General features: G+C 53.5%; 1 protein-coding gene across 2 annotated transcripts in view; it reads right to left on the reverse strand.

The window, feature by feature from the left end:
* Positions 1–13,848, reverse strand: part of Tcerg1l (transcription elongation regulator 1 like) — a 176,108-nt gene that overhangs the window by 70,722 nt on the left and 91,538 nt on the right. For both annotated transcript variants that reach the window (XM_070011452.1, XM_070011451.1), the window contains exons 5-6: positions 12,974–13,068; positions 9,529–9,620 (exon numbers count right to left, since the gene is read on the reverse strand). In XM_070011452.1, coding sequence (XP_069867553.1) covers positions 9,529–9,620; positions 12,974–13,068 — 187 coding nt within the window. The remainder of the gene's footprint in view (positions 1–9,528; positions 9,621–12,973; positions 13,069–13,848) is intronic.

Raw genomic sequence — 13,848 nt, forward strand, 5'->3', positions numbered from 1 at the left:
TGAGGACTATGGGAACAGGAAGCTGAGGACCAGGGGAACAGGAAACTGAGGACCAGGGGAACAGGAAGCTGAGGACCAGGGGAACAGGAAGCTGAGGACCAGAGGAACAGGAAGCTGAGGACTATCGGAACAGGAAGCTGAGGACTATGGGAACAGGAAGCTGAGGACCAGAGGAACAGGAAGCTGAGGACTATGGGAACAGGAAGCTGAGGACCAGAGGAACAGGAAGCTGAGGACCAGGGGAACAGGAAGCTGGGGACCAGGGGAACAGGAAGCTGAGGACTATGGGAACAGGAAGCTGAGGACCAGAGGAACAGGAAGCTGAGGACTATGGGAACAGGAAGCTGAGGACCAGAGTAACAGGAAGGTGAGGACTATGGGAACAGGAAGCTGAGGACCAGAGGAACAGGAAGCTGAGGACCAGGGGAACAGGAAGCTGAGGACCACGGGAACAGGAAGCTGAGGACTATGGGAACAGGAAGCTGAGGACTAGGGGAACAGGAAGCTGAGGACCAGAGGAACAGGAAGCTGAGGACTAGGGGAACAGGAAGCTGAGGACTATGGGAACAGGAAGCTGAGGGCAAGAGGAACAGGAAGCTGAGGACCAGGGGAACAGGAGGAAACTGAGGGCCAGAGGAACAGGAAGCTGAGGACTAGGGGAACAGGAAGCTGAGGACCAGAGGAACAGGAAGCTGAGGACCAGGGGAACAGGAAGCTGAGGACCAGAGGAACAGGAAGCTGAGGACCAGAGGAACAGGAAGCTGAGGACCAGGGGAACAGGAAGCTGAGGACCAGAGGAACAGGAAGCTGAGGACCACGGGAACAGGAAGCTGAGGACCAGAGGAACAGGAAGCTGAGGACTATGGGAACAGGAAGCTGAGGACCAGAGGAACAGGAAGCTGAGGACTATGGGAACAGGAAGCTGAGGACCAGATGAACAGGAAGCTGAGGACTAGGGGAACAGGAAACTGAGGACTATGGGAACAGGAAGCTGAGGACCAGAGGAACAGGAAGCTGAGGACTAGGGGAACAGGAAGCTGAGGACCAGAGGAACAGGAAGCTGAGGACCAGGGGAACAGGAAGCTGAGGACCAGAGGAACAGGAAGCTGAGGACTATGGGAACAGGAAGCTGAGGACTAGGGGAACAGGAAGCTGAGGACCAGAGGAACAGGAAGCTGAGGACTATGGGAACAGGAAGCTGAGGACCAGAGGAACAGGAAGCTGAGGACTAGGGGAACAGGAAGCTGAGGACTATGGGAACAGGAAGCTGAGGACCAGAGGAACAGGAAGCTGAGGACCAGGGGAACAGGAAGCTGAGGACCAGAGGAACAGGAAGCTGAGGACCATGGGAACAGGAAGCTGAGGACCAGAGGAACAGGAAGCTGAGGACCAGGGGAACAGGAAGCTGAGGACCAGGGGATCAGGAAGCTGAGGACCAGAGGAACAGGAAGCTGAGGACCACGGGAACAGGAAGCTGAGGACCAGGGGAACAGGAAGCTGAGGACCAGGGGAACAGGAAGCTGAGGAATAGGGGAACAGGAAGCTGAGGACCAGGGGAACAGGAAGCTGAAGACCAGAGGAACAGGAAGCTGAGGACCAGAGGAACAGGAAGCTGAGGACCAGAGGAACAGGAAGCTGAGAACCAGGGGAACAGGAAGCTGAGGACCAGAGGAACAGGAAGCTGAGGACTATGGGAACAGGAAGCTGAGGACTATGGGAACAGGAAGCTGAGGACCAGGGGAACAGGAAGCTGAGGACCAGAGGAACAGGAAGCTGAGGACCAGAGAAACAGGAAGCTGAGAACTAGGGGAACAGGAAGCTGAGGACCAGGGGAACAGGAAGCTGAGGACCAGAGGAACAGGAAGCTGAGGACCAGGGGAACAGGAAGCTGAGGACCAGGGGACCAGGAATCTGATGACCAGAGGAACAGGAAGCTGAGGACTATGGGAACAGGAAGCTGAGGACTATGGGAACAGGAAGCTGAGGACCAGAGGAACAGGAAGCTGAGGACTAGGGGAACAGGAAGCTGAGGACTATGGGAACAGGAAGCTGAGGACCAGAGGAACAGGAAGCTGAGGAACAGGGGAACAGGAAGCTGAGGACCAGAGGAACAAGAAGCTGAGGACCAGAGGAACAGGAAGCTGAGGACTATGGGAACCGGAAGCTGAGGACTAGGGGAACAGGAAGCTGAGGACCAGAGGAACAGGAAGCTGAGGACGAGAGGAACAGGAATCTGATGACCAGGGGAACAGGAAGCTGAGGACCAGAGAAACAGGAAGCTCAGGTCCACTGGAACAAGAAGCTCAGGAGGACAGGCAAGTGAAGATGACTGGCTGCTCCAGTTTGAGATGGGCCAACATCCTAAGATGCACAGTGAGAATTCAGGAACAATGGATGCTAGATGTGGATGCCAGGCCGCCATTACCGCTCTCCTGTCAAATGGATACTCATCGGAGGGCACATCCTAGGGTCTAAACAGGAGGCTGGGTGGGCCTGACCAGGTGGAAAGGAGTGTCAGATGGCTGTGTCGGTGAAGGTGTGCCAATAAGTCGGGCTCTGAGGCTCTCCTCGGATGAACAGTGTGAGGCAGATCCTGGGCATGGGGACCCTCCTCCAGAGACTCTGGCTTCTAGACGGGAGCACAGGGTACCATAATCCTCCCAGGAGGACCTGGAAGTGATGATTCCCAAGCCCTCTGATGATAGGACCTGTTCCTGTTCTCACCAAGCACCCCCCTCCCCTGATCCTGGACATTGCTGCTCATTAAGAAATAAGCTTTATGAGCTGGGATGGAGCTCCATGGCAAAGCTCTTGCCTGGCAAGTGCAAGTCCTAGATGTGTTCCCCAGTACGAAAACAAACAAACAACAAACACACACAAAAACCTAGTTTACAAAAAAAGAAAAACCTTCCATCTGGACACATGTTCATTTGGCCAAATTCTCCCAGGTTGTCATCAGTGTCTGTTGCAAACTCAGTGCTCAGGAAGCACCACCTCCCTAACTCTAGGTCCTTGGGTGCAGAGATTCTTATAGCCTGTCATTGCAAAGCTGAGCATACATCACCAAGGCCCAACTTCTAAACCCAGGGAGGAGTGTAGCTAATTAGGGGCTTAATCGGGCATTAGTGCCGGAGAGAGGAAATGCGAGTTAGCACCATGCACATTTATATCCAGGCTACAAAAAGCCAGTTCCTGTGCCCAGGGGATACATGTGGAATTAAACCACAGGGCCGGTGGCAGGTAAATAAATGTGGCTCCCAGGAGAAATCTGCCCATCCACTTGTTACGGTTGGTTTCAACTAGACGGAGCCAGCTATAACATGCAAAATTAATTTTATGTATCATTTTATGCCTGTTTTAAGTAACAGAGATAGCTTCCTTTTTTAAAATCATGCCACATAATTCCTGGATGGCCTCCATACCCCTCTTCTCTCTAAATGTCCCCATTTCCCTGAGGAGGTAATTAGTTTGTCAGAGTTATTTAAGTGTGGTACAGGATATCCACACTGAGCCGCCCTAATACAGGAAGACCTGGATTGGAGCTAATGAACAGTGAGTCAGTTACTGAGCTGCTTTGTGGTAGAAGAGACCATCACACTCACCCTCCAACCACAAATTCCCTGTTCTTGAGCTCTGAAGGCTACAAGAGACTTAGCTTCTCTCCAGATTCATCTTAGCTCACTGGGAGCGAGAGCACCCGCCTGGCCTCCCCAGCCCACCTCCGGGAAGCACCTTGCATGCACTGTCCTGGGGGGCCCATCTTCTGCGTGAAGCCTGCAGCTCACTGGGTCTCCTCAGCAGACCGGCAGCAACCCCCGCCATTTACTGTGTTTCTCTACCCAAGGCTTGGTCTCTGGGAGGGGCTGGCCCGGGTAGAACTGAGGGTCCTGTCCAGTGCGCTTGGTCTCTGGGAGGGGCTGGCCCGGGTAGAACTGAGGGTCCTGTCCAGTGTGCTTGGCCAGCAGGCCGAGAAGACCCCAGAGCTTATGCACCCATCAGATGTTAGGCTACTCCGGCTTCACCGGCTCTCCACAAACCACAGGGCTGGTTTTCCCCAGCAGTGCCATCTTGACTTTCCGGCCCCTTGATGTTCCACGCCCCTCATTCCTCTGAATTTTCATCCCCACAGCTTTTTGCTCACCCAGCTTTTCTTTCCCCTACTCTGTCTCGGACAGGCAGAATGACTTGGAACTGCCTGCATCCAGTGGTCTTCCAGGGCTTGTACTGTGTGGGGATTGGAGCAGTTTCCTGGAGACTGCGGAAGGGAGTGGGAGTCAGATGCTCCTCTCTCTGCCCGCCCTTGGCTGCCACCCCAGAGGTCTCCTGGGCGTGGGTCTGAGCGGTGGTCCCTCCCCCACCTGCCCGAGGTAACTGAGCACGCTGACATTTAATCCAGCATTCCTCTCTCCTCCCTGGCAGGGATGCCCCTCCTGTCCCTTCCCCGACATAATAAAAGACTCAATTATGCAAAGGGGACAAAGTGACATTTGGTTTCCCCTCAGTGGTGTGTACTCAGAGAAGAGTGTCCTGAAGCTGTCTCTAAGCCAGGGCAAGTGTCAGCGAGTGCCAAGTTCCTTTGTGAGGACAAGGGATGCGTGCTTGTGGGCGGAGCCTGCATCTCTCCTAACAGCCATAGGCCTGTCACCTTTCCCCTTAGATGCCACCCATTTACTCCCCCCCCCCCAATCCACTTCAGGAAAGAGCATGTTCTCACACTCAATGTTTTCAAGTCAAACAGAGTCAACATTGCTTTAAAAATCCAGAGAATCTATTTAAAAAGCCTCAAACCTGATAGGTTAGTTGTTACACATTAACTGACAGACATCTTTAGCACCTAATGGTATATTCAATAAAATCAGAATTAAAGCTGTGCTGTGAACATAAAACAAAGGGGACTAAGGAGTGTTCCTGGGACACGGAACATGGCACAGGTGCTGTGGGGCACTGACTCAGCTTTCCCAGTGGTCTGTGCCTCTCTGTGCCTTTCCTGCCCCCACCACAGAAGTATGAACTTAGTCACTGGCCTCTGGCAAGGACACCCGGCATCCACACCACAGGAACACACACAAATCTCCTGCCTATTATCTCTGCTTCTTAGGACAAGAATGTCTTGGCCAGGAGGTGGCCCCTGCTGAGGGAAGGAGAATGCCCTTTGAAAGCCACATGCCGTGCTGCTGTTGCTCTGAAAGCATGCAGCTCTCTCCCAGTCACTTCACAAGGCGGTTACTAGATGGCTAATGGAAGGCTCACTTTCTGTAATTTGGAGTCTTTGAAGACAGGATGCCAAGACCACTGTTCAACGTACATTTGTAAAGCAAAATTCCATGAAAGCATCTAGTTACTTATCAATTCATAATCTGTTTAGATCATCTAAAATGCTAATAAGTCATTGAGGTTGGCATTTTTTTTGTCAAGCCGAAAGGTCATGGATTTTACACTTTGTTTAACAATTACCTTTGAAATTTTCCCATGTCATCAATACTCCCACAAAAATCATTTTAATTACTTCCCACCAAGAGACTGCTTAATCCTTTCAAAGTATCATTTGGGTCAAACGCCAAATTACAGAGAGAAGAGAATGGCAGAGAGAGTCATTGAGAGAGTGAAGCCTAGTGCCAACCAAAGCCAAGAGCAGATCTGAGAAGGAAATTCAGATCCATCGCAGCTCTCATCCCTGCACAAGCTCAGCCAGGTCCCCTGGAGGCGGACGGGGCCTCGCCCTGCTCACCCTGCCCGGAAGGAGGCCGGGACGCCTCTCCTTCCGCTCTCTTCTTCAAAGGTTGTATCTCAGTCCTGGTGTCCTGGAATCCATCCAAGAGAATGAGGCTAAGTGTGTTTTGAAATTGCAGAGCAGGCTGGACACCGAACCCATTTCTAATGGTTAAACTGGCACGGGCAGTGAGACATGCCAGAGAGCTGGCGCTTTCTCCTTTCCTGGGCCCTGACAGGGCCTCCTGCTGCCCAGCTCTGCCGAGGAGGCCAGGCATCTGGCTGTCTTTCTTGGCAATGAGACCAGATAGGGGTGACTGGGGATGCTGCCACTGTGTTGGGCATGTGACCCCAGTAGGGGTGCAGCAGACAGAGTGACCAGGGGCCCCACCCCTTCTCCTCTCCTACTTCTAAGCACATGGCCGCAGCCTGCCCGCTTCCTGGGGTGGTTTCCATAGCAGATGCAAATCAGAAAACTACTAGGTGTTTTCACCTTCCAAAGTGTTTTGTGTGTGTGTGTGTGTGTGTGTGTGTGTGTGTGTGTGTATGTGTGCATGAGTTTCCTTCTGCTGCAGGTTTAGGGTCTTATTTACCCTTCTGTCTTCTCAAACACCCCATTACCCAGCTTCAATTTGATTAGCGATGCAACTGCAATGAAACATCAACCAAGGGTAAAAACAATTGGATTCATGTTATGTGCTTTGACTAGTTTCCAGAATTTCCCACCTTGTTGTTGTGATTCCAGCTGTGCCCGGCCAGCTTTGTGAGCTGACAGTGTTCTGTTCGGAGGCTGCATTAGTGCCACCTACACGGAACCTTCTAGCAGCCAAGTTTCCATATAAGAATTCTGTCTGCAGGGCTGGGAAGGTGGCTCAGTGGTAGAGTGCTTGTCTTGCATGCATGAGGCCCTGGGTTCGATTCCTCATCACCACATAAGCAAAAAGAAAAAAGCCGGAAGTGGCGCTGTGGCTCAAGTGGTAAAGCGCTAGCCTTGAGCTGAAGAGCTGAGGGACAGCGCCCAGGCCCAGAGTTCAGGCCTCACAACTGGACCAAAAAACAAAACAAAACAAAAAAAAAAGAATTCTGTCTGCAGTCTCAGTTCTGCCAGCAGACAGTCCTCGCTCGGATCTAACCTGAGCACACCTCCTGTACCCTCCCACCGGCCCTGCCAAGTGGGGCCGATGCTCAGGTGACAAGGAGACCAGGTGAGGGTCCCTAGGTATCAGGGGCATTTCTAGATGGGCCACCGAGCGGAGGGCAGAAGACGGAGCCGCCGCTGGGGGTTCGGGAGCGCCTGACGGGATGGTGGTGGTGAGCTGGGCCAGTCAGAGAGGCGGCGGCCTCCACTCTCCTCAGTGGCTGATGAGCTCTGGTCCTGGCCCAGTTCCTGGCAGGGTCAGGAGAGAGTCTGAGCCCCAGGATTCCATGCGTGTGGGGCTAAGACTCTGGAGGAGGCCAGGAGAAGCAGCACCCAGCCGCCACCCCTCACCCTGCAGTAAACAGGTCCCTCCATCCTGCAGCTGAAATTGCAGGTGCCCCTGTCCAGCCTTGGGGGAAGGGGAGGTCTTCCAGCATGCATATCCTGCGCTGATGTGCGGCTCAAGGGGAACGAGGTTAGAAGCACACAACATGGAGCACTCAAGGGAAACATTAGAAACACCCTCATCTCCTCTGTGATGCTGCAGAGGTCCCAGCGAGGAGATCTGGTTCTCACTCAAAAGTGCTCTTATAGAATGTCACCTCTGCACGCCGGCAGACATTTATCACGTCTCCTGCTCCAGTGGGACTCTGCCAGAGAGCCCCTTTCTCCACTGGGCCTGTGAGTCAAGGGGAAGAAGGCTGGGCGCGCTGCCTGGGGGCGAATGCCAGGGAGTTTCTGACCCTGCGGGGCCTTTGCAACTCTGCCTCCTCCCTTCAGTTCCGAGCCTGTCCGTACTGCTTCCTCCATCTCAGCCGTTCCCCTGGGAACCGGCCGAGCCTGGCCGCCGTCTCCTCCCACCCACACCACATCCTCCCTATGTGTTTGGAGAGTGTTCCACCCCAAGAAACCTACACCACCTGCACATGACCGTTTCCTGGACCGGGGCGACCCCTGTCCCCACAACGCATGACTTCAGGGCGACCCCTGTCCCCACAACTCATGACTTCGGAGCGACCCCTGTCCCCACAACGCATGACTTCGGGGCGACCCCTGTCCCCACAACTCATGACTTCAGAGCGACCCCTGTCCCCACAACGTATGACTTCGGGGCGACCCCTGTCCCCACAACGCATGATCTCAGGGACCCGCCTTGGACGCACACAGAGAGCTTGGCCTTCCACCATTCCTAACAGCATCTGAGGCATAACAAAAACTTACACACGCCGGTTTCTCCTAGGTGCAGGCACAGAGCTCACAAGACTCATGGGATGTGCAGAATGGGACAAATGCTCTTGCCACCCCTGCCGAGCCCTTCTGACCACACCCAGGTCCTGCTGGTGATGCGCATGAAGGCCCTGCTAGCTCAAGATGGGGTGGGCCAGGGGGCCAGGTGGCAGGTGCTTTCTGCCCTGCCCTAGCCTCCCGGGGAAGGAGAGGCTGGAGGTGCTCAGCGGCTCAGTGGTTTACCCAGTGTGCGACATCTCCGCAGAAACAGAGGTGGGGAGCGTGTTCAGCAAGGGCTGGACGCTTCCGGCCCCTCTGGGGGCCAGGCCCCAGGCAGACTTCCACAGACTGCTCCTAGTCATTAACATGAGGGAAAATAATATAGAATCCAAGCTGAAGGACTTTCTTGGGTCCTACGAGTCATTCTAGAACATGATCGTGGATGTGGAGGGGAGGCAGGGAGGGCCCCTGCATGGGGAGAGGGTGGTACAGAATGCAGAAGCCTCCAGGGACCCCATTTGGGGTGGCACCAGCCTGCCAGTAGTCCCATGAGACCGAGTCTTTAGCCTTTAGCCAGGCTAAAGGATGCCAAGTCCAATCCACCGGGGGCTGACGTCAGCACTGAACTCAGCCCAGACACCCAGAACTTCCAGGCCTGCGTACGGGAAGCGGCTCCCCAGGTACTGCCAGGCCAGACTGCGTCACCCAAAGACAGCCAGTGCTGGAGGCCGGACCGGGGCCGTCTGCGGGAAGAGAGAAGTGTGGCTGCGTCACAGCGGACAGGGTGCCCATCCACAGGAGGCTTCGCTAGGCCACGGGCAGAAGTGAGGCTGGGACCGTCATTAGGCCTCCCTCCACTGGAGGGCATGCTGTGGCGAAGCCAGTGACCTTTCTTCCTGCTCCTGAGAGCAGCTGTTCCCCTGGCTGCATTCTGAACTCTAATCTTCAGGTGTTAAAACTAATTTTTACAGTAATAACCTTTTTCTCCTGGTTCCCAATGACACCATTAGAAAAGGGCATTTCTGAAAACCGAGGACTGTGGCTCCCTCGTGGAGGGTGTTTTGGAGCACAGCAGACTCAAAGATGGGGAATCCACACGGGGCGACCACAGACAGCCAGACACAGCTTTAATTAACAGCCATTCCCTTTGGCTTTTTGCTTGGAGGAGAGGAAGAAAATCCTTTGAAGCGCGTGGCATGCTACATTTACTTGGAGCCATTGTCTCCCTCTGATATATATGCAACAGCATTACTATTTTAATGCAGACTCACAAATCTATCAGAGCAGGAGAACTTACCACTTAAGTGCCATTTTTCTTTCTGCAGAACGTGACATCTGTGTAGAATTATACCTGCCGCGAGCTGCAAATTCATTTTTTAAAGCACAACATACTAAGGCACACGTGACTTCCGCCAGAGGCTAGGATAAGAGCATGCGGCCTCCGTTCCTCTTACCAGGGAGATCCGGGCACGGGGGTGGAGGCCACGGGTCTGTTGCCTTTTGCTGTGCTGTTCTCCCCTCTCACGAGCATGGGTGGAGGAGGCTCCTTGAAACAAAAGAGAAGGAAAGAGAACTGTTTTTAACTCAAAACCTTCATGCTCTCCTCCAGGAACAAGGGAAGGGCACCACGTCTTTCAGGCTGCAGGTAGAGCAGTCTCCAGCAGCCTCTAGCTAACAGCCTTCTTGGCTCAGAAGAGCACAATCAGGCCGGGCAGTCATACAGAACTAGCAACAAGACAGACCACCTGGAAACGCTCAGATAAAGGTGCCCTTCCATTTCCCTGAGCTGTCTTGAAGACACAGACAGACAGGGGGCTCCGATGAGGCTCCAGATGGAGAATGCTAGGGAGGCCCAGGATCCCTTGTGGGAGTCAATCCCACAAGCGAGCCCAACCAGCAGCTGAAGTCGCTGTTGCCACGGAACACCTGTGTCAGAGAGCCTGGACGCTTGCAGGGGCCTGCACCCAGCTGCGGCTGGCACCGTGGGGACCCGTGCCAGGAGGACCAGCCAGACCCGTGTTCTGAGGAAGGGCAGGGCCTTTACAGCCTGGGCGGCTCCCAAGCCATCCCGCCCTCTCTCTCTCCAGAGACACGCGCTCACTGGGGCAGGACCGTCATTTTGTCTCTGTCCCCATTTAGAAAACAAGGCATGTTTGAGCAACACACTGCCTGTAAGAATTAAAAGCAACCGTGGTTGGGACTTGGCCAATGTTAGGTATTCATAGAATTTTCAAAGAACAATGCTTGTCTGAAAATGGAAAACACACACGCTGCCAACCCCAACACGGGCGCAGACCCACGTCTGCAGATGCAGTGGGCACAGCTCTGTGCTCACGGCTGGCTGGCGGAGCCCAGGCCCACCGCTGTCACCATGAAGCAGGAGGGAAGCAGGCCCCGCGCAGTGTGGCCAGGGCTGCGAGGAAGAACAAGGTGAACTCTAGCTGTAGAAACCTCTGGTTCCCTGAGTGTTTGCACACTTTCCTGTGACTGGTGTTTGGGGTTTTATGTATGTATTTATTTTGGTTTTTGGTGGGGCTGGCGTTTTGTCTATTTGTTTATAGTGTTTTAGTTTGCTTGTTTGCTGAAATGTAGTCTTGTCATGTGGCCCAGGCTGGCCTTGAACTTGAAATCCTTAAGCCTCAGCCTTCTGAGTTCTGGGATTAGAGACACCATTCTATCCAACTGTTTGCATGGTTTTAATCTCAAACTTAGAATACCATCACAAAGCTTAAGTTCTCCCTCTTCTCTCTCTCTCTTTCTCTCTCTCTTGCTCACTTGCTCTATTTCTCTCTCTGGAAAATTGCTGAGATATGAAAGCACAGTGCATTATTCTGTACATTATTCCAAGAATCTGCCTGGTTCTGAGCTGAGATCTTTAAAAATAAATGTCATCCTAAATTTCAGGAGCTCTTCTGCCATCATTAATATTGGTGTTCTTCGAGACAGTGTAGCTAAGAAAATGATCCACCATTCAGCCAACCAAGTCTAAACACAGCCTGTGCTCCAGGCCGTGCCCTGGAGGTCCAGAGCACAAGCTTGGCCACGAGGGATGTGGAAATGGAAGAGGCGGCCAGGGGCCAGGCAGGGCTACGCTGCAGACAGGGCTCATTTTCACTGTCACTTCCAGAGTTAAAAAGGAAGATGTTAAATTACAGAAGCACTGAAGCATGAAGTTTGAACAAGGAGCAAAAAGAATTCCAAGTCACTCTCTAAGAGCCAAGAGTTAAACAAATCCTAAGGAATTAAATCGGCCAAGGGTCTGTCTGACAAACTGTCGATGGCAGGGTGGTAAGGTGACGCTGCCTCTGGCCTGCCTGTCACCAAGAGAACGGCTGGCCCTGAAGGAGCCCAGCGGGAGGGGAGGGCAGGATGCTTGGAGATGGGGCGCAGCCGCAGTGTCCCTGGCTAATGTCTGCGCGATCCAGAGCCCACACGCCTGTGTGCTCACCTCAGCGTCTCTCTGGGGGCTCCTCCGAGCCCTCCAAAAAGAAAAAGCATTTTGGGTGCTTTGGTTTTAAGAATTTTCTATCTTTGTTTCCTGTGAGAAAATAAGGTCAGGATAAATAATGAGCTTAACGGGGAGTTTTCGGAAAACTCGTCTCAATATATATGTATTAAGACCAGAGTTTATATTACTAATCCAATTAGGGAAACTGGAGGGGATTTTCATTATGGAGTTAATTGAACAATAGAACTCAACACGGAGCCTCTGAGTAGGAGATTACCTCTGCTAAATTATTCAAGTAAGTATGGCAGGAATAACTTGTGCTGGGGTCGAACATTCGAATGTGGCAATGGCAGGATTCTCTCTGACTAATTACCGAGGTCTTCTTCATGAGGCTCATGCTGGTTGTGATTTCCTGTTGGTGATAAAATTGGCTAATCATGGTATAAAACTCCTGTTCCATACTCGAGTAATAAAAGTGAAGTTGACTTGCAGAACTCAGTGATAAAGCAAGTATTTATGAAGGCGCTAGCAAGGATATCTGTGTAATTAATATGTCATTCTGGCTTGGGTGCTAATTTCTATAGGAAGTCATATGTCACAGGCAAACACTGCATCAGCCCACAGGGCGATGGGTATTCACAACTCAGCCCAGGCCATGGACATGGTAGGAGGAGTGAGCTGGGGTGATTCCCTCCTGAGGTAAGACCGTGGGAGAGTGTGAGCAGGAGGATGGAACCCCCGTCCCCGGCCTGTGCCAGGGGACAGAAGTCCCTGTGAAGGTAAGGCACCGAGATGCTGAGGCGATGCGAGTGAGACCAGAGGTCACAGGGGTTCCAGGGTTCCAGGACCCCTGGCAGGGGAGGGCAGGCTGGGTACCCCCATGACCGCCACACTGCAGCACAGGTGGACGGCCTGTGCGTAGGGAACCCTAACTGTACCAAGCAGATAGACCGCCCTTCTCAGTCCTTACAGGGCTACTTGGCAAATGGGCAAAGAGAATGGCCTAAAATTAGAATGTTTTGGGCTGGGAAGGTGGCTCAGTGGTAAAGCGCTCGCCTTGCATGCCTGAGGCCCTGGGTTCGATTCCTCAGCACCACATAAGCAAAAAGAAAAAAAAATAAAATTAGAATGTTTAAACAGGACTGAGGTGCCCTGGGCTTCCCTGAACAGTCAAGTCTAAATATAAACTGTGCTCTCTTCATTTGGAAAGCAGTCATAGAATAAACGTAAGGCCAGCCTCACTCTCCACAGAATGCTGTCTGTGAGCTCAGAGCCAAGATGACCAGGACAGGGGCCACCTTCTGGAATGTTCTGTGGCACCCTACCAGGCCCTCTTCTACCCTGGGTTCTGGAACTCACAGGGACAGGCTGCAGAGCCATTCCGCGGAGCCACGCAGAACACAGTGAAGGGGTGTCCTGGCCCCTAGGTCCACACAGGTGCAGAGCCCTACCTTGTCCTCTTCGGCTCCCGCCCGGCTCTTCCTCTCCGCAGCTGGCAGCATCAGGGCTGGGGGGCGGGGGGCTCCACGGCACTCTGTGCTTTTGTCTGTTGGATAAAAGAATTGTCATTGAAATTCCATTGATCACATCAGCCATCATCTGAAAACTTCAGCAAAGATAAAATGTGGCTCTGGGCATTCAAACTGGTGACAAACCCTTCTGGGGGGAAGGTCGCGCAGGTGACAAACACTTCTGGGGGGAAGGTCGTGCAGGTGTGGCCTTCCATCACAGCCCAGCTACCAGGCCTGTCGAGGGCTGGGACGCGGAGCGCAGGAGGCCTGGGCCACCTGGGGGTGCTTCCTACCACACCCTCTGCCCACCCTAGCGACCAGGCCCATGGCTTGCGGTGAGCGCTGCTGCCCCTGTCCTCCAAGGCATGGGCTGGTTCTCTTCTGTAGCCCACAGCCTGGGTGGTGAAACTCAGGCAGCACGCAGGTAGGGAGAATTCTGGGCTTAGCCATCTCCCGACAATGTGGGCGGCCCAGGGGGTCAGTCTTACTGTGATGGGGTTGAGGATGCTCCCAGCAGTGACCAGCCTCATACTGCTGATGGCGCTCACAGCCCAGGTGGGCCCAAGCAGACCTGCCTTCCGGGCCACATGGGGGACCAGCTGCTCTCTCTCGTTCCCAGGCCTCCCCCAATCCCAGGGCCTTCCCCACTGCTGTACGGCTTCCTCCCTTCCAGCTGTGTGTATGCTCAGCACCATCTAAACCACCCGAGGCCACACTCTGTGCTCAGGCCACATGGGTTGTAAGTGGAAAGGACCCAGACCTTTCCCAGGGAGCAAAGAGAGCAACGTGTGACCACAGATGTGGCCTGACTGAGG

This window comes from Dipodomys merriami, unplaced genomic scaffold (assembly GCF_024711535.1).
Source record: "Dipodomys merriami isolate MVZ:Mamm:240054 unplaced genomic scaffold, mDipMer1.0.p SCAF_82, whole genome shotgun sequence".
Lineage (NCBI taxonomy): Eukaryota > Metazoa > Chordata > Mammalia > Rodentia > Heteromyidae > Dipodomys > Dipodomys merriami.